The 26,806-nt window shown below is 43.4% G+C and overlaps 1 protein-coding gene across 1 annotated transcript in view; it reads right to left on the reverse strand.

Moving 5' to 3' along the window:
- ALiX (programmed cell death 6-interacting protein-like protein AliX) overlaps window positions 1-26,806 on the reverse strand; it is a 97,512-nt gene that overhangs the window by 21,496 nt on the left and 49,210 nt on the right. The window contains exons 5-8 of the mRNA XM_068357029.1: window positions 14,784-14,962; window positions 14,453-14,641; window positions 13,700-14,017; window positions 11,137-11,330 (exon numbers count right to left, since the gene is read on the reverse strand). Of these exons, the coding sequence (XP_068213130.1) occupies window positions 11,137-11,330; window positions 13,700-14,017; window positions 14,453-14,641; window positions 14,784-14,962 (880 nt within the window). The remainder of the gene's footprint in view (window positions 1-11,136; window positions 11,331-13,699; window positions 14,018-14,452; window positions 14,642-14,783; window positions 14,963-26,806) is intronic.

Here is a 26,806-nt window from a genome sequence, read left to right on the forward strand (position 1 = left end):
AATAACATTTTTCAATATTAAACTTAGCCGGTGATTATATAAGCTGATTCACACCCAGGGGGGTGGGTAGAGACCAGCATTACTTGTTTACATTATTATGAGCTAAGTATTTTGTATCTAATTTTAGCAGTTATTCAAAATAACAAACATAAAATAAATAAGTACCTGGTAAGGAAGTCGACTTGAACAATTACTCTGCCTTTTTAAGTACGTCTTCCTTACGGAGCCTCGCGATCCTCTTAGGATGCTGAGCGACCCCTAGGATCTGAAGTATCAAGGGTTGCAACCCATACAACAGGACCTCATCAAAACCTCTAATCTAGGCACTTCTCCAGAAATGACTTTGACCACCCGCCAAATCAAGTAGGATGCGAAAGGCTTCTAGCCTTCCGGACAACCCAAAAAACAATAATAAAACATTTCAAGAGAAAGATTAAAAAGGTTATGGAATTAGGGAATTGTAGTGGTTGAGCCCTCACCCACTACTGCACTCGTTGCTACGAATGGTCCCAGAGTGTAGCAGTTCTCGTAAAGAGACTGGACATTCTTAAGATAGACGCGAACACTGACTTGCTTTTCCAATAGGTTGCGTCGATTATACTTTGCAGAGATCTATTTTGTTTAAAGGCCACGGAAGTTGCGACAGCTCTAATTTCGTGTGTCCTTACCTTCAGCAAAGCTTGGTCTTCCTCATTCAGATGGGAATGAGCTTCTCGTATTAACAGTCTGATAAAATAGGATAAAGCATTCTTTGACATAGGCAAAGATGGTTTCTTAACTGAACACCATAAAGCTTCAGACGGGCCTCGTAAAGGTTTAGTTCGTTTTAAATAGAACTTAAGAGCTCTTACAGGACATAAGACTCTTTCTAGTTCATTTCCAACCATACGATAAGTTTGGAATATCGAACGATATTGGCCAAGGCCGAGAAGGCAGCTCGTTTTTGGCTAGAAAACCAAGTTGTAGAACATGTAGCCGTTTCGGATGAGAATCCGATGTTCTTGCTGAAGGCATGAATCTCACTGACTCTTTTAGCTGTGGCTAAGCATACCAGGAAAAGAGTCTTTAAGGTGAGATCTTTCAGGGAGGCTGATTGTAGCGGTTCGAACCTGTCTGACATAAGGAATCTTAGTACCACGTCTAAATTCCAACCAGGTGTAACCAAACGACGCTCCTTCGTGGTCTCAAAAGACTTAAGGAGGTCCTGTAGATCTTTATTGTTGGAAAGATCTAAGCCTCTGTGACGGAAGACTGATGCCAACATGCTTCTGTAACCCTTGATAGTGGGAGCTGAAAGAGATCGTTCTTTCCTCAGATATAAGAGGAAGTCAGCTATTTGAGTTACAGAGGTACTGGTCGAGGATACGGATACTGACTTGCACCAGTTTCGGAAGATTTCCCACTTCGATTGGTAGACTCTAAGGGTGGATGTTCTCCTTGCTCTAGCAATCGCTCTGGCTGCCTCCTTCGAAAAGCCTCTAGCTCTCGAGAGTCTTTCGATAGTCTGAAGGCAGTCAGACGAAGAGCGTGGAGGCCTTGGTGTACCTTCTTTACGCGTGGCTGACGTAGAAGGTCCACCCTTAGGGGAAGTGTTCTGGGAACGTCTACTAGCCATCGAAGTACCTCGGTGAACCATTCTCTCGCGGGCCAGAGGGAAGCAACTAGCGTCAACCTTGTCCCTTCGTGAGAGGCGAACTTCTGCAGTACCTTGTTGACAATCTTGAACGGAGGGAATGCATATAGATCTAGATGTGACCAATCTAGTAGAAAGGCATCTATATGAACTGCTGGGTCCGGGATTGGTGAGCAAAATATTGGGAGCCTCTTGGTCATCGAGGTTGCGAAGAGATCTATGGTTGGCTGGCCCCAGGTGGCCCAAAGTCTCTTGCATACATCCTTGTGGAGGGTCCATTCTGTTGGAATTATTTGTCCCTTCCGACTGAGACAATCTGCCATGACATTCAAGTTGCCTTGGATGAACCTCGTTACTAGTGATATGTCTAGACCTTTTGACCAGGTGAGGAGGTCCCTTGCGATCTCGTACAATGTCAGAGAGTAGGTCCCTCCTTGCTTGGAGATGTACGCCAAAGCCGTGGTGTTGTCCGAGTTCACCTCCACCACTTTGCCTTGAAGGAGAGACCTGAAGCTTTTCCAGGTCAGACGTACTGCCAGTAGCTCCTAGCAGTTGAAATGCATTGTCCTTTGACTCGAGTTCCATAATCCCGAGCATTCCCGACCGTCTAATGTCGCACCCCAGCCTACGTCCGATGCGTCCGAGAAGAGAACGTGGTTGGGAGTCTGAACAGTCAGGGGAAGACCCTCTCTAAGGTTGATATAGTCCTTTCACCAAGTCAGACAAGACTTTATCTTTCCGGAAACCGGGATCGAGACCGCTTCTAGCGTCTTGTCCTTTTTCCAGTGAAAAGCTAGATGGTATAGAAGAGGACGGAGGTGTAGTCTTCCTAGTGACACAAATTGATCCACGGATGACAGTGTCCCTACCAGACTCATCCACAGCCTGACTGGGCAGCGTTCCTTCTTCAGCATCTTCTGGATGGATAGCAGGGCTGGGGGCTGATCGTCTTGTTCAGCAACGTCCTCATCAGAGGGTTCCTCATCCGAAACTGACGAGGAAACGGCAACGGAGTGGGCAACGTCTGACTCGCTGAATCCGGTCGCACTGGTGGATGCCTGACGGAGCCGGACGCAATATCATGGAACTGCTGCACAGTCTGTGAACTGTCAACAACCATGGGTGCGTGAGGAAGTACAGCGTCAACCCGAAACTCTAGACTGTCTGGGTTGTGCAGTCAACACCCTACCGGGTTGCTGAGGTTGACGCACTGCGTCACAACAAGTCACCTCTGCTGGTTGTTGAACGTCCTGAACGTCAACAACCACCTCCGAGCGTCACTTAACGTCAACGTGCGACTGGCAACCCACACTGGGTCGCATCGGTGGAGGAACCACCTCAACTGGCAGACGCGAGTAGGTTACCTCAGCGTCAACAGGGCGCACAACCGACCGGTTGGAAGGTTGTTGGCCAGAAGGAGGAACCACCTCAACTGGCAGACGCGAGTAGGTAACCTCAGCGTCAACAGGGCGCACAACCAACCGGTTGGAAGGTTGTTGGCCAGAAGGAGGAACCACCTCAACTGGCAGACGCGAGTAGGTTACCTCAGCGTCAACAGGGCGCACAACCGACCGGTTGGAAGGTTGTTGGCCAGAAGGTTCTTCTCCGCATTTAAGTCCTCTATCAAGGACGCAAGCTTGGACTGCATGTCTTGCAGCAAAGCCCATTTAGGGTCTACGGGAGCAGGTGTGGCAACAGACGGGGTTAGCGACTGAGGCGGAACCATTTACCATCCCTGAAAGCCTTGTTATGTGTGACATAATAGTACAGCAAAACTTCAAAGGCTCGACAAAAGTTGAGAAGTTGACCTGTAAACAACTTGGAGCGTCTCCTGGCTAGGCGCCAGGGCGAGTCTACCAGAATTGAGAAGTCTATCTGGGCAGAGGCATGAACTCCCAAGCCGAGAACTTCTCTCGTGTCCTATCAGACTCTCGCTCTATAAGCCAGTTTAAAAGAAGGGAAATCAAAGGCTGTATCCCTAAAACTCCTCCTGGTGCAAAAACCAGTCGCCTAGCCAACGTAACGCTCTCTAGGAGAGCGAGAGAGCACTAGCTTAAAAACAACGGCTTCGAAGTAGCTAGGCCTAGTGTAAGTTCTGACGTTTAGGCGAACGAGGAGCAGCAGTTACAAGATCCGGACGAAGATCCTTAAAAAATCATCATGATTTAATTAAAGTCCATAGGAGGCTAAGCAGCTTAAGGCTCCTCTCCAAATGACAGAGTCCTCAAGGGAATATCAGTAGGAGGGAGAACAGCAACTTCCTCATCTACAGGAACCTTGTCCGATAAAAGCTAGGTTACCTCAGTGAGTCTCTCACTGGTGCATTAGTAGCAGACCAGAAGGCAACGTCATGTAACTGCTTGACAGTCTGTGAACTGTCAACAACTGAACTGTCAACCACAACAGGTGCGTGAGGACATACAGTGTCCACTCAAGACTGCTTTGACTGTCTAGACTGAGCAGTCAAAACAACTCTAGAATGCGGAGGTTGACGCACCGCGTCAAAACAAAACAACTTTTACTGATTTCTACCTGAAACACGCAATTCTACCCTTCATTAAAAGGTAGTAATTGCGAAATCAGTCGTATAATGCAGCTCATTAATACTAGCAAAAAACAGAAAACATATATAAAGATAAAAAATTCAGTGGCTGGGAAAGAGACTAAACACTAGTTCAAATAAACTACGTTTACAATCTCTCACCGCACATAGCCTGGGGACAAGAATAAAACCCTAGAAACGTTTTACCTTCCTCCCCGTACAGAGACTAGGGACGAGAGTAACACGAGAACAACGTTACCCGCTTGAACGGAACGTTTTCTCTCCTCTCTCTCCCTCCGTCTCTATCTCTCTTGATTTCGCACCTAAGAGAAGAGCCCAATTATATATCGTCAAAAAAAAACATGTTATTTGACTAAAGGAAAAAACTGAAAGGTTTTCCAAGTAAAAAGTTCCTTTAATTTAGAATTTAAAACATTTAAGCTAAGAAAGAAAGAACAAAACGTCAGAATCGATTTACTCTCACTGCAAAGTGAAACCGTGATACACTCTCTCTCTATCGTAACGATAGAGCGCATGTTGAACGTCCTGAACGTCAACAACTGCGTAGTCTAAAAAACTAAACGTAGTTCATCTTTGAAAACAGTACGAAGACTATCAAAGAAATTCTTTCATAAAACATTAAATTTAAAAAGTTTTAAATTCTTTAAAGGCTAAATACGATATAACGGGCTCAACGTTGATTAACTTCGGTTCCAAGTTAGGACCGCCTACTATCAGGAAAGGTCGCATATAAACAAAACCTAAAAATTTATTTTTATATGTTTATAATAAAAGGAAAGTTAATCGAAGAGGCCTACTAAAGGCGGAGAGATATAAAATATATAGATCTATAACGTGTTAAGCAAAATTACTAAAAACCTAAACACACTTCCGTCTAAGGGAAGGGTCGGCCATTTAAAAGTGAAAGAGAGTCCATACTCTCTTTGTCACCATAATTAAATCTATCCAAAACGAGTTCAAGTTTTGAGATGAAGATAAAACACCTGCATAGCGAAAGCTCAAAACTAGAATAGTGTACTTCACCAAATAGTTGTGAAAACAAATCCAGTTAGTAACAGCGAATTAGTAGGTCTTGCCGGTAGCCCGACAGAGAGAAAATTGGTTCTGTGTTTACATTGAGTACTGAGTACCTGCTCGACAGATGGCGCTGTTGATGTACACCCCCTACCTGCATAGCGATCGCTGGCGTATTTTGAACGTAGAGTTTTCTGTCGAGCAACAGAGTTGCAGCTTATATAATCACCGGCTAAGTTTAATATTGAAAATTTATTATTCCTGATCTAGATATCAATCTTTGGCACCGTCGTTCAATTAGTTCATTATGCATGTTGCATAAGATTTTTCATAACTCTGACCATCCTTTACATTCAGATCTCCCTGGACAATTCTATCCTGTTCGTAATACTAGGCAGGCAGTTAATTCTAATAGCCAGGCCTAATCCATCACGAGGCTCAATACTACGCAGTACTCTAGAAGTTTTATTCCAGCTGTTACCAAGTTGTGGAATGATCTTCCTAATCGGGTGGTTGAATCAGTAGAACTTCAAAAGTTCAAAGTTGGAGCAAATGCTTTTTTGTTGACCAGGCGGACATGAGTCTTTTTATAGTTTATTTATGACATGTCCGTTTTGACGTTGTTACTTATTTTAGAATGATTTATTGTTAATTTGTTCTCTTCATTTATTTATTTCCTTTCCTCACTGGGCTATTTTTCCCTGTTGGAGCCCCTGGGCTTATAGCATCTTGCTTTTCCAACTAGGGTTGTAGCTTGGATAGTAATAATAATAATAATAATAATGACACTCCAAAATCAAACCCTTGTTCTCTAGTCTTGGGTAGTGCCATAGCCTCTCTACCACGGTCTTCCACTGTCTTGGGTTAGAGTTCTCTTGCTTGAGGGTACACTAGGGCACACTATTCTATCTTATTTATCTTCTTTTTGTTTTGTTAAGTTTTTATAGTTTATAAAGGAAATATTTATTTTAATGTTAGTGTTTTTAAATTTTTTTTTTTATTGTTTCCTTTCCTCACTGGGTTATTTTCCCTGTTGAGGCCCCTGGGCTTATAGCATCCTGCTTTTCCAAATAGGGTTATAGCTTAGCAAGTAATAGTAAGAATAATAATAATAATAATAATAATATAAATATTTCAAATTGTGACATTACTCACTCACTTGCTAATCCCCCAGCCCAGCTTGAACATTGGCTTAATGAATGTACATATCTCGGTCCCAGCATGAAGTTACCGCTGTGTTGACAATAACAGGTTTAAGCGTTGTTCCCTACCTTGACAACATTGACTGGCAAAACTGTAAAAATGTGTTCTCTATTACAGAGATGGGAAAAATTCTCGATTTAAAAGAAAAACGACTCATTTGCTGAAATTACCCAAAAGTACGTGAAGAACGAATCTTATTAGAGGAGAATCTAAACCCGTTCACTATAATGTGGTTTACAGAACATCAAAACATGCCAGGTACAATATACCATGACGTATAAGATAAGTCATTCATAAATATAAGCCATATGGTACTCAACTCCCCCCAACAACACCCAAGCTTAGAGGCAGCTATCCTCATCACATCTCACCCCTCCGCTGAGACATTTGCAATTCTAGTCTTTCTTCATGATTATGTAAGACCTACTTTAGTGTATTTCTATGTTGGCATATGAGATAAAATCACAAATGAAGTATTCTCTAGAGTGAGAGGTAGCTGTGTCACTCCCCCTCTACCTCCCACCCACAATGCCCAAGACTCCAGCCAAGCAAGTTGTAGAGAAATGCTGTTTGGTTGAATTCCACCACAAAATTACATATAAAATCACACCAAACTATCTCCATACTATAAATAATTACCTGAATATATCTCAATCCAATTAAATCTTTCCCCTCATTTTTTTCCTTTTTTTAAATTTCCAAAATCCCCTTGCACATCATTTACTTGCCTTCCACAGATCTAAGGCTATTACCTCAGAATTGGTAACACTGATCACATTTGTAACCCTGATAGCTATAAACACAATGACAGACAAGATTTTTTTTTTTTTCATTCCTTACTTTCTCAACTATCTTCTCTACAAAATAACACTATTTCCATGACTTCGATATATAATAAATTTATTATTGGTACTGTCCATTGTTTTTGCAATTAAATGATAGCCTACTGTAATTATTTAAATTTATTGACATTCTACACATTATTTGACATGTACGAGTGAACTGCACATTTCCCATTTCCAAGCCCTTGAAGTATAAAAAACCAGAATTATCCATTCATAGTTCTGCAAGTCGGTGTTACACAAGGTAGTGCAACATAAAGAATAAAGTATTTCTCCAACAAATTACAGTAAATTCTTATTATGTCTCAAGTACGATGAACAAAATTTATATTACGTCTTTTTCTCTCTAAAATATTAGTCTAGGCAATAAGCCAACGTAAAAAAAAAAAATAGAAAAAATCTCTCGCTCTCTCCTCATCCAAAGATAAGATTTTTCTTCATTGTATGTCTTACAATTATACATTATAGCAGAATTCAAATAAAAAGAAACAAACGGATGTTTTCTTTACGTCAGTATAACTTAAGGTCTGTTACCGGTGAGTAGTTTTATATCTTTTGATGGCTATATTATTAAGAGTAAAATAATATGAAACAAATTTCTAAAAAATTATTCTCTAACAACTTCACAATGAATAGAAAAAATTTGAATATGAAGGTTTGTTCCCATAAGAGAAAACCTATTGCTTTGCATGTCAAAATGCAGACAATAATTAGGATTTTTGGTATCCTTTTTTTGAGCGTTAGCAGCAAAAATTTCTACCTTTGCCTGTTCATATTTCCCTTCATCTATTCTTATTAGGTATCCACCTTCAGCTTTGCCCTGCTCCACCTTTCACTGTTAACCCTTTTACCCCCAGGCTTTTTGGAAATTTCCAACCCTTAACCCCCAAGGGGTTACTTTTTTCCCAGCACATTTTGGTGTATATTTCTTTTAAATTGCTCTAACAGCCTTAATTTTTGTCATAGAGAGGTCGGGTTGGTCTCATTCTCTTGGAAAATGTCTGAATTTTCTCAAAAAATTATCAAAAATATGAAAAAAATAATTTTTATAGCATTTTTTTGCAAGGACGTACCGGTACGTCCATGGGGGTAAAGGGATGGCTTTTGTGAAACGTACCAGTACGTCCTTTGGGGGTAAAAGGGTTAAATTACCAATGAATTTTTTAATTTGGACTATACAGTTAACTTCCGGTTAACACGAGTTCTGTTAACCCGATTTCGAAGTTACATTGAGATATTCTGTTAACACGAAATGTCCGATGTTAGAAAAGTTGAATTTCCTGCCCAAGAGCGAGAGAAAGAGAGGTTGATAAGAATCTATTTAAGCTTGCAACCAAATAAATTTTAGTTCCTAATGAAGTACCAAAAAAAGTAATATATTTTTATGAATATATGTACAGCCATATTTTAAAAGTAGATGTTAACAATTCAGTACGTTTACAGTACATCGCAGCTCTTTACTTGTGAATATGGTTTGCTCTAAGATAGTATAATATAATAAGATATTGTGTGGTTGAATAACTAATTAAGTTATAAAAATTACATTGCGTTTGTATAAAATACAGTCAGCCCTCCTTCTTCGCAATAGTTAGGTTACAGACACGGGCAAAAAGGGAATTTTCACGAATAAATGCTGCACTAGGGTGGGCTAACTTCTAACATAAAAAGTCACTGCCCCTTGCTACGAGCAGGTGCCCGAGCTGATGATTAACACAGTAATTACTGCCTAATATTGTTTCAATTTGGTTTCTACAACAGCTTATAATCATAGGTACAGTGTACAGTACACTTGCACACATGTACACTACGTACTGGACACAGTAAGGTTACAGTACAGTACTGTATTGTGGTAAGGTAAAGTTTTACCAAGTCGTCATCATCCCCTTACTGTTCTGTATAAAAAAAAAGTTGTTCCTATCTAGTAATACTGCACTGTAACCTAATACTAACTGATACTGTAGTGTATATTACTGTAATATATGTACAGAAATATTACTACAGTACAGTTTAACTGTACTAACTGTAATTGTTCGATGTTTTCGTTCAGATGACTCATTGCCTACGCCTTTCCTTGAAGCATGGCGCAACTTCTTATGTGTTGTCTCTTGCGCAATATGTTATATCTATACTGTACTTTCTTAAACTGAAATATAGCCTATTTTATAAACTAACAACTTAAATAAGTTTCTTTTAAATAGACGGTGCATTAGATCACTTTTCAACAGCTGATATCTCTCTCTCATATACTATGTAGTTAAATACATTACATTTTACTGTAAATATAAGGTTAAGGGAACAATAAAATAGCCTACTGAAAATTACGTTGTACACTAAGACATCAAATTCTGATCTATTTCGGATTTCATAGGGGACACTACCAAATATTCTCTCTCTCTCTCTCTCTCCCCCCTCCCCCCCCCTCTCTCCCTCTCCCTCCCCCTCTCTCCCTCTCCCCCTCTCCCTCTCCCCCTCTCCCTCTCTCCCTCTCCCTCTCCCTCTCCCTCTCCCTCTCCCTCTCCCTCTCCCCCTCTCTCTCGTTAATAACCTTAGATGTCAGGATGCCAGAAAACCTCAAATATATCTTTCTGTGTGTGTGTGATGAAGACGTCATTCGATTTCGTCAGCTGGTCTGTAGATTAATAACTGACAACATTATATATATAAACTGAAAGATGTCTAAAATAATCATGGTTTTCGATGTTTTCTGAACTTTGTTTAATAATTTCTGTACTTTTCTATTATCAATTCAAGATGTATTTTAACAACAGCAATTACTGATTGTTTTTATTTTGGTCTTGCTGTCAGCCGTTATCAAGGTCCCGACGGTCTCACAATTATGCTCATATAGTTAACAGAGTATTGTTGATAGGATTTTGCTTCCTATCACGCAATCCTTGACAAAAAAGAACACTGTTTAATGAGCTTGACCAGTTCCTTATTAAAATGTGTATCGAACATCAACAACTACAGGTAAATCAGCTGTTGATGCTGATGATCCACAGCCATCTACGTACGCGATGTAACCAAAGATATTGAATATATATATATTGGTAAATGTAACAATCATGTTTACAGCTGGCCCTCGTGAATCTCGGTTTCTTGTTTCGTGGGTTCAGTTTTTCACGGCCAAGAACAATGCAATACCTTTTACGTAAAAATTCTCATAAAATTCACGACAAAATTCAAACTGGGCGATGATTCCAAATAGTCTGCACTACTTTACCCTGGGAGCGCTGCGCGACACTACCTATCTCTACGGCCAGCTGGTCTTAGCGCTCTCTATACAGTGTATTGTACAGTATATCCATTTACTGTGGTAAGAAATTACAGCTATATTTGAAATAAACTGGATTTTGATTAAACTGGTGTTTCACAACTATATCCAATAATAATGCATGTAATATCCCCATTTTAGTATGTTCCATTAACATATCTCCAAGAACAAAACCCTCGTGTTAACAGGGCCTGTAAGGCTATTCCGCACCCAAGTGCAGCTATGAGGGAAATCCATTATACTAGGAAGTAAAAGTTTAAGTACAGGTTGGATAGCAGGATGGAAGTTATGAAGAGGGAACAGTGGTTGAGTATGAGGATAGAAAGTAAGTACAGCTAGGGGTTGAAGGAAAGATGCAAGACCCTTGAGTAATACCTACAGTATAATGCATGAGATGCACTAATGGTACTATTGCCCTACAGGGACAGTCAAATTGTGGACAAAATCTTTTAGGTGAATCCAGAATACACTGTAGGAAAAGGACTATCCATTCCTAACTAGAGAAAATACATTACCAAACTACCAAAGAAAACAAAGGTATCCAAATACATATGCTACACCCATGGACAAACAAAAAGCAACAGCATTCAATTCAAAAGAAACCAACCTGTATTTCTGTGCGTTAGCTTGAAAAGTGGCAGTCAGTTTATCAGAAGGAGTTCTCGTCCATCTTTCTTTAAACTGATTTCTTAACTGACTATCAGATTCAGCTTCCTCGGCCAACTGCCGTTCGCATTCCTCCAACAGTTCTTTGTTCCTTGTTAATAACTCGGGTAATTCTGTAATCATCTTATTGAGAGCCTGAAACAAATTAAAAATTACAAGAAAATAAATTTTAAACTATACAGTACAGTACTACATAGTTCAAAACAATATTACTTTACGTTTAAAAATTACTACATGAACTATTAAAAGGAGTAAAGTATCAAGTCAATGTGCCTTGGATTCAATGTAGTTTTAGGAACTCAATGAGCCTTAGATTCAATGTCATGTATTAAGTTAATAAGCTATTAAGGCAACTTAAGCCTCTAAGGATCTGATAGTATTGAGATACTACTGCTAGAGAGTTTTTGGGTCCTTTGACTAGCCAGACAGTACTACATTGGATCCCTCTCTCTGGTTACGGCTAATTTTGTCTTTGCCGACACATACACCGAGTAGTCTGACCTATTCTTACCACATTCTCCTATGTCCTCATACACCTAACAACACTAAGATTACCAAACAATCCTTCCTCGCTCAAGGGGTTAACTACTGCAATATAATTGTTCAATGGCTATTTTCCTCTTGGTAAGGATAGAAGGGACTCTTTAGCTATGGTAGGCAGCTCTTCTAGGACATTCCAAAATGTCCAAAATCAAACTATTGTTCTCTAGACTTGGGTAGTGTCAGCCTCTGTACCATGGCATTCCACTCTCTTGGATTAGAGTTCTCTTGCTTTGGGGTACACACAGGCATGCTGTTCTGTCTTATTTCTCTTCCTCTTGTTTTTTGAAGTTTTTAGTTTTTATGTGAAGGATGTAATTTAATTTTGTTATATTCTTGAAACATTTTATTTCAATTATTTATTCTTCTCTTGCAGTTTATTAATGTCCTTGTTTCCTTTCCCTACTAGGCTATTTTTCCTTGTTGGAGCCTTTGGGCTTATACCATCTAGCTTTTCCAACTAGGGTTATAGCCTAGCTTGTAATAATAATAATCTGTTAATGTAGCTATATAGAAAATTTATTCAGCTTTCTGATGCAATTTTTTGATACTATCTATCTTTAATCATTTATTAATCATGCTACAACACAGCAACATAATCCAGTTAATATGACGGAACTGCTCACAGTGAAAAAAAAAAAAATTAAGTTTGCAGTCATGAGCCTGACAACAATTTTCCCACAGCCAGGATCACCAGAGGTATTTTCTATGAGAGGAAAATAGCCCTTACAGAGCTGAGGCAAAGAATCATATATTATTATACTTTCCATTAGTCTTTGGTAGTTATCTAATGCCATTAGTACGTTAGAGAAACACAACTTCTTCCCCACTGTTACCTCTACATTAAAGGGTTGGTTGCCTGATGCGCCCTCTCCAATGCCTTCGATCAATGGCATCCTCTTTCACCAAACCTCTTCTCACCCCATCATCCTTCACCTTATCTCGCCATCTAATTCTCGCTCTAACAGGTTCCTCCCAAGCGCTCCTCACTTCCTCCCCACCATCCATCCTTAACACAAGCCCACACTATCTCAGTCATGACACTCTCATCATATCGGTAATCTTTACTACACCTGCCATTCTTCTCATCTCCTCATTTTCCTATCTTTCAAATAATTATATCCCCATAATCAGTCTCAGCATTCTTATCTCTGCTCTTTCAAGCTTTGCATCCTTTTTCGTCTTGATGCCCAAGTTTCTGATCCATACATTACTACTGGTCTTATTACTGTGCTATAGATCTTGACTTTTACCTTGATTTGCATTTTCCTATCACATACCACTCCAGCTACCTCCCTCCACTTTTCCCATGCTGCTTTTATCCTATTCTCAACTTCAGCCTCACATCATCCACCTGATTTAAAGAAGATCCCATGTATCTAAATTGTTCTACCTGTTTTATAACTGCTCCTCTACTTTCATGTATGGCTATCCAGTCCTTACCTTCCTTACTGCTAACCCAAGCTTCAGTCTTATTCACTTTTACCCTCAAACCACCACTTTCCAAAGTCTCTTGCCACACTACCACCCTTCTCTGTAGTTCTGCAAGACTAAAAGGATACCAAAATACCCTCAGGCACCATGAGAAGCCTTACCTATCCCATGCTTATCGCTATAAATAACAGGACTACTAAATGTATATGAAGTTCAAGATTGATTAAGGCAATTCTTTTAGGGGCAAGCCAGGTAGTCTGATGTTGGATCCATCTTACTTGTAGCTCTTTTATTTGTCTACAGTCACACTGAATAATTTGTCATATCAAATACACATTCTCTTTTCCTCACATATTTACTATTTACTCAATGAAATCCAAACACCAAATAATTTATTCTAAATTATGTGGGTTGCCCCTAAAAGGCAATTTTGATTCCTATACTTGTAATTGCACACAAAAATAAATAAAATATCTTTTGATGCCCAGTACAGCTCATAACATTACCCTACATATGGTATCAACACTTACATCACAACCTCCTGCCTCTACAACTGAATTTGATTTGTCACTGAGGGACTGAGGCACTACTTCTCCGCCAACATCCTCGATAGCAGCCGGTAAGTTGAGAGAGGCTAGAATAGAATTGAGCAACTGAGTACTCTCACGCAACTTCCCAATCTCAGCAGACACAATTTCTTGCTTGCGAACATCGTAAGATACCATAGCTTGCTGTACACTGACAGGAACCAAGGTTTCGAAGAGATCATTGAAACTTGTACTGAACCTCTCGGGTACTGGAATAAGTTTAGCAACAGGAGCTTTACCAATAGCTGACAAGGATTTGACCTAAGAAAAAGAAATGAAATGTTAAGATATAAAATCTCTGTACAACATCCAATGGCAATTTAGTGGCCACTACCAACATTATAAATAAGGTTATCTTGAACCTTAAAATTTGTATGTCAGTTATCCATCACTCACCTCTGTCAAGATTATCATCAGTTATGATTAATATAAAAGCGTTAACTTTTCATTATTGAATATGAAGCACTACTACAAGTTTTCATCATTTATAACAAACAAAACAAAATTCATAAATTATGAGAAAACTTAAGATTACAAAATAAAACAAATTACTGCTGGAAAGGTGAAATTTCATGACTGAATATGAATAGCTATTCAATGTTTTCATCATGTATAACAAACGTAACAAATTTTTCAATTATATGATAACTTGAGAATACAAAATCAAATAAATTACACATGGAATCATCAACTTACATCTGGAACTCTTTCATGGTAAATAAAATCATTGTCTTTAACAGCATCATCAAGAGCACGTTGTGCTCTTCCCTGTTGGTCTGAAAACAAAGCTAAGTCTCCCGAGCGAGTTTGTGCTGCTTTGAACAATTCCATGGCATGACGCAACCGAGCAATTTCCTCACCAACTGCCTTTCTACTATTACAAACCTGAAAAAAATAAGATCCGAGTGTTTGAAAAAAAGAGTAGACTATAATTGGTCATATCTCTAAATAAGGTAATAAATCTGATAGGAAATTGTAAACAATAATAAATAAAATATTCAATTACAAAATTCATAATCTAACATACCCTACTTTGGTAGTACTCAGAAAGAGCATGGTATCCAGCTTGCTTTCCTGCTACACGAGAAATCCAATCCCTGTCCCAGAGTTGCTTCAAACTTTCTCTCTGGAGGTGTTTCAAGGCATCAGCAAACATTTCTTCACATTGTGAGCATAGCTTGGCTACAACCATATCCTTCATCTGATCTAAAAATACAATGAAACTCCAATAACAACAATTAAATGCAAAGAATTCCATCAAGAAAAAAAATTATCTAAAGATGGCTTAATTGATGACAGATCAGACGAAAAAAATAAAATATTCTTATCATAAAATTTATCATTTCCATTCACAACTGCATCATAACCTATTTAATTCAAAAACACATGCTACAACATATAAAATTGGAAGTTACATGAAATGCTCTTTACTTCATATTCCCCTTTTGTACCAGCCATGGGACTAAGCCACTAACACCCCTGTAAGTACCAGGTGACATCTGGGGACTAACAGCAGTCCACTGTGTAGGTAGGCACACCTTCGTCTTCAGTCTTTCGACGGTATTGACTCAAGGTCGACATTACTACCCTGCTCCAGATTCAAAATACGTTAATTGTAATTATTTGTTAGCAATTACTGCAGAAATTGTTTAAGGGTATATTATAGTGGGGAAATCATGATCCTCATTCTCTTGGTGTGGACAATATTGTGAATTAGATAATCATTGTGAACCACCACCAATTACATGGGGATGAGAGAAGGTGAAACACCTATATGATATGAAGGCAAGTATGGAAATATATTTTATCATAAAAATCATCTTTAATTTTGCCTTCGAATCATAAGCTACATCACACATCTCCAAGGAGGTGGTTTGGCCATGTGTAGAGAATGGAAAATGGCTGTCTGCTAAAGAAGGTGATGAATGCAAGAGTTGATGGGAGAAGTACAAGAGGAAGGCCAAGGTTTGGGTGGATGGATGGAGTGAAGAAAGCTCTGGGTGATAGGACAATAGATGTAAGAGAGGCAAGAGAGCGTGCTAGAAATAGGAATGAATGGCGAGCGATTGTGACGCAGTTCCGGTAGGCCCTACTGCTTCCTCCAGTTGCCTTGGCATGGCCACGGAGGTAGCAGCAGTAGGGGATTCAGCGTTATGAAGCTTCACTTGTGGTGGATAACAGGGGAGGGTGGGCTGTGGCACCTTAGCAGTAGCAGCCGAACTCAGTTGAGTCCCTCATCAGGCTGGGAGGAGCGTAGAGAGGAAAGGTCCCCTTTTATTCATTTGTTTGATGTTGGCTACCCCCAAAAATGGGGGGAAGTGCCTTGGTATATAGATAGATTACTTTCGGCGAAGCTGGAAGATGAGACATGATAATTTTAGTGGGATAACTACTCCAACCGCTAGTTAGCGGGTGGGAGTAGGGGGTAGCCCAGCTATCCCGCTCTCTCTCTCACACACCTGGGCTGAGCAACCACTTTTGCTTTCTGGCAGGACTTCTTTGGGGACAGGTTGGCTGGTTAATTTGTATAAATAGCTCCAGGTTTGTATGCTAGGAAAAATACAAATTATTTACATATTTGTCATTTGTTCCTATGCAAATACAAACCCTAGAAATGTGGCTTGTCTTTAACGTAGGAACTCAATACAAGCGTAGGAGAGTTCTTTGACTTACACAATACCCTCCTTTGAAGAGGTATTGGGGATGCAACAAAGTATTATTTCTATACTCAGGATGCACAAGGGAAATGAGTCTTACCTGCAGAGAGGCGAGGTCTTTGCTGAAGACCGTGGTGCTGCCCCCCCCCCCCCCTCCCCCCTGAAAAGAAGAAAGGGGTCAAGTCATTCTTACTCATACACCCCAGACTAACCTGAGTAACCTCAGACCTCAACCCTTTGCTACTTGTCCAGCAAGGAGCTTGAGGTGTTTAGACCACTTGTTGTGCAGTAGCCACAGGACCAATGGAAAACATATCCATGTTCTTGTGGGTTACGTCTTGCAGGTAGTGGACGGAGAAGGTCGTCCGATGCTTCCACTCGCCCACTTGTTGTACCTGTACCACAGTCATTTTTTTTTGAACGCCAGGGACATTAAAATGTCCCTGACGTCATGAACTCTGGGTCATTTGGAAAGAGGATGATCTGGATTAAGGGCAGAATAAACTGCTTTCCGAATCCAGGAGGAAATCCTCTTCACCTTCCTCTTGCTAACAAACAGTGTTGGCTCTCAGGGGCAAGCTGCTGCCGTTCTTTTCAGGTAACGCCTCAGACTCCTGACTGGGCAAAGTACCACTTGCTCTGGATCTTCGGTTACAGAATGAAGACTTACTATCTGGAATGGGCCAAACCTAGGGTCCAGTAGACCTGGATTTTGAGTCTTGGCAATAAACTCAGGGACATAGTTGAGAATTATTTCTACCTACCTTCTGAGCCTGGGACATCAGAAGATAGACCATGGAGTTCACTAACTCTCTTGGCAGAGGCCAAAGCAATTAGGAACACAGTCTTCCATGTGAGGTGGGTATCTGTTGCCTGGCATAATGGTTCGTAAGGAGGACCCGAACCACATTCCAAGGAGGAGGTCTAAGCTCTGACTGGGGCCAAGTAATTTCGTAACTCCGTATGAGTAAGGAAAGTTCCGAGAATGATATATCAACCCCTTTCAGTTTAAAGGCGAAACTCACGGCTGAGCGGTAGCCTTTGACTGCCAAAACCGAGAAAACCATTTCTTCCCGAAGGTACACAAGGAACGCCGCTATATAGGTAGTAGGTTGGCCAGGGCACCAGCCATCCATTTAGATACTACCACTAGAGTTATGGGGTCCTTTGACTGGCCAGACAGTACTACATTGGATCCATCTCTCTGGTAACGATTCACTTTCCCTTTGCCTACACATACACCAAATAGTCTGGCCTATTCTTTACAGATTCTCATCTGTTCTCATACACCTAACAACACGGAGATTACCAAACAATTTTTTTTCACCCAAGGGTCAACGACTGTACTGTAATTGTTCAGTGGCTACTTTCCTCTTGGTAAGGGTACAAGAGACTCTCTAGCTATGGGAAGCAGCTCTTCTAGGAGGACACTCCAAAATTGAACCATTATTCTCTAGTCTTTGGCAGTGCCATAGCCTCTGTACCATGGTCTTCCACTGTTTTGAGTTAGAGTACTCTTGCTTGAGAGTACACTCAGGCACACTACTCTATTTAATTTCTCTGCTTCTTGTTTAGTTAAAAGTTTTTATAGTTTGTATAGGAAATATTTTTAATGTTGTTACTGTTCTTAAAAGATTTTATTTTTCCTTTCCTTTCCTCACTGGGCTATTTTCCCTGTTGGGGCTCTTGAGCTTATAGCATCCTGCTTTTCCAACTAGGGTTGTAGCTTAGCAAGTAGTAGTAATAATAATAATAATAATAATAATAATAATAATATAGTTGGTTCAGGGGCATCGAGGAGAGATATACCCCTTCCACGACACCAACCCCAGAAAACTGACCAATTCGCCTGGTAGATTGAAGCTGTGGAGCGGCTAAGGTATCCAAGCCATCCTTCTCGCAACGTGTTGCGAAAAGCCTCTATCTGTGAGAAGGTGCTGGACAGTCTCCAGGCGTGAAGTCAAAGCGAAGCTACAGCTTTGTGGTAGACGTTGGCATGTGGCTGTTTGAGTAGATCTTGTCATGGAGGGAGATCTCAGGATCTCCGTGAGGAGTTGCAGAAGGTCTGGAAATCATTCTGCATGATGCCATAGCGGAGCTATAAGAGTCATCCGTAAATTCTCGCTTACTAAAACCTGGTTGAAGTCTTTTCTTATCAGAAAAAGTGGGGGAACACAAACACGTCTAGGTTGACCCACCGATGTTGGAATGCATCTTGCCAAGAGCCTGAGGATCTGAGAGTGGGGAGCAGTACAACAGAAGCCTGAAGTTCAGGGCCACTGCGAACACATCCACAGTCGGGGAACCCCACAAAATCAGGACTTTGTTGGCTACTAGATGATTCATAGACCACTCAGAGACCACTATCTGAATAGGTCTGCTCAGATTGTCTGCTAGCACATTCCGCTTGCCTGGAATTAAACGAGCCGATAGGGTCACCGAGTTGCCTTGTGCCCATCTGAGTATCTCTACTGCTAGATGGCACAGCAGCTGGAAAAAGGTAAAGCCTTGCTTGTTTGGGTAACCAACTACTATGGTATTGCCGCTCATCATTACACATTGTGCCCCGACAGGAACTGCTGGAAATGCTGGAGGGCAAAGAAGGCTGCCATCATGTCAATGGGATTTATGTACCGATACCTTTCAGATCTGGACCATTAGCCGGCAATGATGTGGTTCTATGTGGGGAACCCACCCCTCTTTTGATACATCTAAAAAGAGCATCAATTCCTGGGGAAGAATGAGAAGATCAACCCCTTCGAAGAGGTTTAGGTCTGCCAGCCACCATCAGAGGTCTATCCATTCCTCTTGACCTATGCGGATTAGATAATCGTAGGAGTCCATGGACTGATTCCATTGGGATTTTAGATGTCACTGGAAGGATCTCCTCCTGAGGCGACTGTTGGGAACTAGACGGGCCAGAGATGACAGATGACCAATCTGTGCTGGGAGCTCTCCTCATCTGAGCAAGGGCCGTGCTACCTTCCTCAACCTCTGAATCCTTTCGTCTCGTGGAAATTGTTTTTGCCTTAAGGTGTCTAATTGCATGCCCAGATATACCAGTTTCTGAGAGGGTGACAGATGAGACTTCTCAAGGTTTACCTTGATCCTGAGATCCTGGCAAAAGCTTAGAAGCTCTTCTCGGCGGCGGCCGCCTCCGAGTCTGCCAGAATAAGCTAGTCGTCCAGGTATCTTAGGAGACGGATATAGATTCTGTGGGCTCATGAAGACACGAGTGAACACTCATGAATATCTGAGGTGCTGTGGATAGACTGAAACACTGCACCTTGAACTAGTAGTGCTTCTGGTCTAGTATGAATCTTAGATATTTCCTGGAAGACAGATGGATCGGGATCTATATGTGTCCTTTAAGTCTAGAATGGACATGAAACCCTCTGTCTTACTGCGTGTCTGACGGTGTTGGCTGTCTCCACTGTGAATAGTGTTTGTTCGACAAACCTGTTCAGGGCCGAGAGATCGATGACTGGTCTCCAGCCTCCAGATGCCTTTCTCACAAGAAAGAGTAGACTATAAATATCTGGGGACCCGTCGAGGACCTCTTTGAGAGCACCCTTCTCCAACGTGGTCTGGACTTCTGCCCGAAGGGCTAACTCCTGTGCGGATCCCTTACCATAGGAGTTTGGTGGAAGTGGCACTCGAGTCAGTGGAGGAAGAGATGTAGTGAACGGGATGCAATACCCTGAGCAAATCACCTTGACTGTCAAGGGTTCGGCCCTGTGATGAAGACACCTCTGCAGGAATCCCCCACAGGAGGTCAAATGGGTGGGCTGCCCATACTAGTGGGGTCAGCAATGGCCAGACCCCCTCTTCCCCCTACCTCCATAGAGAATTTTTGTCTCGAAAGATCTGCTCAAACACCTTGGGACCCTGTTGTTTTGAGTTTCTAGCCCTCTTCGACGGCAATTTAGCTGCTGGTCTCTGCTGTGGCTGAGCAGGGTAAGGCCTTGACATTAAGGCCTTATGGATGAGAGTTGTGATTGGACTTTCTCTTTCTCACATCACCCCCTCGACATACTTTGGGTTGAACAAGGAGCTCCCCTCGAAAGTAAGAGTTCCTGAGCCTCGCCACATCGGCCTGAAAGCTGCCTATGGAACTTCCCTATGATAGCATCCCTCCTCTTCAAAATGGTGTAGGCCCAAAGTTTCACATGAGTAAAGAACTTGATTGCCTGAGTGCCGGACAATAGGAAAGTCTCCATAGACTCCCTAGTGGACTCCTGAGACCAGTCCTGAGACTGGACCAGTTGTCTCACAGACCCCAACCAAAAATCTAGCCACAAAGTAGCCTGCATGACATATTTGTTTACTTTTTCTTGATTGAGGACGCCGGAGGCCGTAAATGAGACTGGCAATCCTGTTAAATTCTCAAAAGGCATACCCTTTGAAAGTGCCCCTATAGATGGGTCAAGACGCTCAATGAGGATCTCATAGTACCTCCTCTAAAGCACAAAAGGTGGCAGGAGTAGTCTGGAGAGGTTGTTAGAACGAAGGGAGGAAGACAAACCTGTAGCCTGAGACACTGCCTTCCACTTAGCACCCCTCAACCCCTTTGACCAGGGCACAGCAGCACTGGCACTCAGGGGTCGCTGGATGCCATAGAACTGGTCGAGGACCGTGTCCTTACTTTCAAGAGGGGCTGGTGATGGATCTGACAGCCCACTGATGGTACGAATGCAGGCCAACACCAGCCAGAAGGGTTGTTCAGTCTTCTTTCGTTCATCCTCCGTCATCTTAGGGCTAGAGGAAGCTGGCAAAACGTTGTCTTCCAAGTAATTTTGCTCATTCACTTCCGAGCTCTCACACATAAGAGCCCGGAGTGGGTCAAGGTCAACATCAGGATAGGCCAAGGACAGGTCAATTGCCACAGATGTGCTAGTCTTCCTTTGCCTGTCATGTCAAGGTAAGGGAGGTCTGGCTGAGGATTTGGGGAAAGTATACAAATGCCCCCTGTGGCCGCGGGGGCATATAAAAATTAGAATAGCGCCAACGTTATCCCTGCGTGTCGTAAGAGGCGACTAAAAGGGACGGGACGAGGGGGCTGGGAACCCCCTCTCCTGTAAAAAATTCCTGCGAGACATCGACAAGGAGATGGAGCTGGGGGGAGAGTGACTGCTCCCCACACTCTAGGGTGGTGGAAATGGGGGAGGTTGGGCTGTGGCACCCTAGCAGTACCAGCTGAACTCGGTTGAGTCCCTGATTAGGCTGAAGGAACATAGAGAGTAGAGGTCCCCTTTTTGTTTTGTTTCATTGTTGGTGTCGGCTACCCCCCAAAATTGGGGGAAGTGCCTTGGTATTTGGATGGATGGATACAAATCCTTCGGCTCTCTACGCTCATGCAGAACTTCCTCCATCAGCGTAGACCTGACAGTCTCTCCTGACCTGGGGGAGGGGGGGATGGAACTCCGCAGGAGGAGGAACCACGTCGCACTGTGTTGGAAGGCGTGCTTCCCTTTGCACTCCGTATAGGAGATTGTCTCGTCTTCCTTAGGAGATGGTCGTATCCTCTTTCTCCTCCCTTTGGGTTTGGCCTGTGGTAACTTGAATTGTAGGGGACTCCCGTTTGGTTCTGGAGCACTCTCTTCCCGGGCCCTCTTGCGAGAAGAGAGGGGTTTCTCCTTGCTTGGAGGCTCCAGCGGGGCGGAGTCCACTGAACTACCTCTGGGATCAGCAGATGGAGAGGAGCCTGGGAAGAGAAAAGGCAACAGTGGAATCCTGGGAATGCCGCTTAAGGACTGGGAACACGGAATGACCCCAGTTATAGCATGCCGCATTATGTTAAATAATGCTCGCGGACGTGGGGGATTGCTGGCTCCCGATGTGCTGGGAGTTAGGTCCTTGGGACGGTATGGATCCCTGGGCTTCGAAACCTCTGCTGGAATCTTAGCCCTCTTACCTAGAGGCAAGATCGGCAGAGGTCTTCCCTTCGGGGAAGGATCTGGGTGTCGTCGTGTGGGCAACAATTATCTCTGGGCAGGTGGAGGCACACGAGACTGGAGAGACTGATGAAAAGTCTCTCCTGGCAGGATGTTTGCCCTTGGCAGGGAAACCTCCTGCAGCCAAAAAGGGTGAAGGAATCTCGTCTCAGGACGAGAACACCGAAGTGGGGCCAGACACATCTCACGAGGATGGATAATTGTGAGACCCAGCTCTCTCACGAGACACTGCCATGTTACGCGACAGCCTGGTCTGCCGCGCACCACAGCAACAGACGGAGCATGAGCAAGGGAACAAAGACCCACGGGAGGAGCTACCATGGAACAATTCCAGGTCTCGCGACCCTAGGGGATCGTCTGCGTTACTGACACCTGATGGGAGATGGAATCCCCCAGGAATCGTGTGGTTCACGCGATGAGGAACATGACAAGTACCCACAGGAACTACGTCATCGAAACCTAATGGGAGATGGGATCCCTCAGGAATTGTGTCGCATGAGACCACAGGTTTCACACGACAAAGAACATGACGAGAACCCGAAGGAACTACGTCATCGAAACCTGAGTAGAGACTATCCCTTAGGAATCACGTCGTGTGAGACCACAGGGTTCATGCGACACTGTTATGTGAGACAGCCAACTCAGGATAACAGCGGTCACGAGAGCCTGAGGGCTCAGCGTCACTAAAGCCATGAGAACCTGAAGGTTCTACACAACGGGAGACCGAGGACTCCCTGCCACGAGAGCCCAAAGGCTCAGCGTGACTAAGGACAGGAGAGCTAGAAGACTCAGCGTGAATAAGGGCACAAAAGCCCGAAGGCTCAGCGTAACCCTTGTTGCGAGATCCCGAAGGGTCTCTGCGTGACAGTTGGTATGAGAGCCCAAGGTTCAGCATGACCAATGTTTCAAGAACTAGCCAGCTCAATGCAACTGGAACACGAAAGTTCCATGCCGCGAGACCCCGAATGGTCAACGTGACTGTCGAGAGACCCCAAAGGGACATCGTGACTAAAACCCAGGAGTTCAAAGACTGCACGAGGAAGAGCACGTCCTGAATGGAGAGGGGTCACAAACTCCTACACCCGACAGACCCCCAAAAGGGAACGTCCAGCAGAGACCGTCCGAGGGGGAGTCTGCTCTAGCTAGATCTACCTCCCTCGAGGGGGAGGATGGTTCACATTTAAGGCAACGCTCTACCTCCGGCCTTGAAGGAGAAGCATACACATATCGTTTCCGCTGCCCACTAGCGATTTCTCTTGGGAATGAGACGTATTTCCCGAAGGGAAACCCTGCCTTGGACTTAGTTATGCCACCGCCCCTGGTGGGTCAACCAATTCCTGGGCATCGATCTCAGAAGACTAAAAGTCAGAGACGGGTGTAGCGCTGGTGCCCACAGAAGGAGGATCAACCTCCACGGAGGAGAGAGATGATTGCCTCCTCTCCACTCACAATTGAAGGAGTTCAAAGAGAACGTCGTTTGACCATCAACGCTCAGTGATGGACACAAAAGACAATGCTCCCTGGGGGAAGGGGTAGAGCTGATTCACTATGGCAGACAGTGCCGTCACCTTGCTCACAAGGTTGACCTAGAGTAACCAAGCCTGCAGTGCTACTCGGACGATCCCCGGAAGGGACCAGCGACAGAGCAGCTTCGGGAAGCGATCGAGGGATAGAGGAAGGCAGCGGGTCCTTCGACTTCAAGTAAGACCTCGAAGGAGAAGAACCACGCTTGGACTTCTTCTTCCATTGCCCAAACCTCTCCCACTGGGAGGCAGATCACTGGCGGCCCCGAAAAGTTGGACACAACAGGTGAGGGTCCGTTTCTAAGAAGGACATGAAGGTACTGAAGATGTGGCCTTCGAGACCAGGACAAGTACGCATGGAACTCCAAACGAACACACAATCTGCAAAGAAAGGAGAAAAATGTCAATATCAAGGTAAGTCAAAAAGTGGGAGAGAGCAACAGCGTCTGTTCTCTACCTAGCCAGAAACCAAAGTGGTTGCTCAGACCAGGTGTGAGTGCCCGAACCCCACCCACTAACTAGCGGTTGGAGTCGTTAGGCTATCCCTAGCTAAAATTATCATAGTTCCGTCTTCCAGCTTCGCAAAAAGTAATACCCCTATAAATAGCGAAGGGTTTGTATTTGTGCAGGAACAATTGATGTTTACAACTCAAATTGGGAAATTTTTATCTCTACATAATCCAAAACTAAATAAACCAAAAAGAATGTCCTCAGATAGACATGCAAGACCAGGTTTTACCTCTTAAAACAGTGGGAACTACAATATAAACTAAATATCAAAAATTTTAAGTAATTTTTATTTTTCCTAACATACTTACCGAGAACTACTTTCTTAGGAGTTACCTGTAATCTCCTCTCTACCGACCAGAGTTTTGTGTAGTATACCCTAAACCCGTTTTCTATGGAGGGCTAACTCGGGAGTAAGAGAACGTGCCCCGAGGGTAGCTTTTGCGCTAGGTCGAGGTCCGCTTGGGTCGTGAGCGTCAGTAAGTTCTTCGGATGTTGCACAATTCTCGCAAGGGCAGAGAGGCACTCGGGGAAGGTAGGGAGGGCCATTACCCGAAAGTAGTTCTCGGTAAGTATGTTAGGAAAAATAAAAATTACTTAAAATTTTTGATTTGTTCCAACACGAATACTTACCTCGAACTACTTTCTTAGGAGACTTACACTTTAGGAGGTGGGAGTGCCTTCCTGACCCTCAGACCCAGCAAGCGGAAGCCAAGAGGCCTAGGAATAAAACAAAACATACTAGGAAAACGGACGATAGGGTAACTACACAAAGAGCTCACTTTAGTGTCTAAGTACTCACCCTTTGAAAAACTTCTTCTGATGTTGAATCCAGTAACGTAGTTGCAGAGACGTGTTATCCAATGGTTACAAGAGGGTTATCTCCGATAAGGATAGGAAAAAAAAAAACGGGGATTAGGGTGAAAGGGAACGAACCTGTGTCTCCCGGTTTGCTATCCACGATTGAGCCTGGGGCTTTTACCGTTAAATCACTTGGAGCGCGGAGATGACTGTTCCAATGGAGAACCCGTCTAAGGACCTCCTTGAGTAGTCCTTGAGGTAATGGGCAGTAAAGGTTGACTGGTTAGACCAGGTACCTGCCCGAAGGATCTGACCCACTGCCATGTTTTTCTCAAAGGCTAAGGACGTGCTCAGACCCCTGATGTCATGGGGTTTGGGGGCGCCTGGTAAGGCCAGTCCTTCTTCCCTGTAGGCCCTGGCAATAACTTGTCTCAACCAGAAGGAAATGGTATTCTTAGATACCTGTTTCTTAGTAACACCTGTGGAGACGAAAAGGCTCTTGATGCCTGGCCGGAGATGAGCAGTCCTTTCAAGGTATTTTCTAATGGCACGGACCGGGCATAATCTCAAATCCTCAGAATTCCCCGTCCTAGGGATAGCTGGCAGAGAGAAACCTTCGAATTTTGGGTCCCAGACAGCTGGGTTCTGGGTTTTCGCCACAAATGAAGGAACGAACTTGAAAGAGATCTCTTTCCACCCCTTCAAATGAGAGACGTCATAAGACAGCCCATGGATCTCCCCTACTCTTTTTGCGGAAGCCAAGGCTAACAAAAAGACTGTCTTGAGAGTGAGATCCCTGTCTACGATATCTTTCATTGGCTCGAAGGGGGGGCCACTTAACATCTTCAGGACCCTAGCTAAGTCCCACTGAGGCACCCTGACTGCTTGTGGGGGGCAGGACTGCTCAAAGCTCCTGACAAGCATCGAGATGTGTCTAGAGGAACCCAGGTCGATGCCCTTCAGAAGGAAGACTTGACCCAAGGCAGCCCGCACTCCTTTTATAGCTGGGATTGACATTCCTATTTCGTCCCTGAGATATACCAGAAAGTCTGCTATGTCTGGGACCGAGGCTTTGAGGGGTTTAATGTGCCTCGAAGCGCACCACTTCGTGAAAGAGGCCCACTTCGCTTGGTAGACCGCTGCCGACGACCTTCTCAGGTATAGCGACATCCTCTTAGCCGTAGCTGCTGAATACCCTTCTTTCTTCAGGAGTCGCTCGATAGTCTCCAGGCGTGAAGGCGTAGAGACTGTGGGTTGTCGTGAAACCTGAGAAAGTGCGGCTGTCGTAGAAGATCTGACCTGTCGGGGAGTGACTCGCCAGGTCTTTTAGGTCTGCGAACCACTCTCTCCGGCCACCAGGGCGCTACCAAAGTCATCCTTAAGTTTCGGGCAGTCCTTACTCTGTTGAGTACTTGCCTTATCAACGTGAAGGGGGGAAAAGCGTACACGTCTAGGTTGTCCCACCTGTGCTGAAAGGCATCCTCCAAGGCTGCCCTCGGGTCTGGGACAGGAGAACAATACACGGGAAGTTGCGCGTTCAGTTTGGTTGCAAAGAGGTCCATCACCGGGGAACCCCAACGTTGGATGATGAGCTTGGCTACTTCTGAA

This window comes from Palaemon carinicauda, chromosome 33, assembly GCF_036898095.1.
Source record: "Palaemon carinicauda isolate YSFRI2023 chromosome 33, ASM3689809v2, whole genome shotgun sequence".
Taxonomy (NCBI): domain Eukaryota; kingdom Metazoa; phylum Arthropoda; class Malacostraca; order Decapoda; family Palaemonidae; genus Palaemon; species Palaemon carinicauda.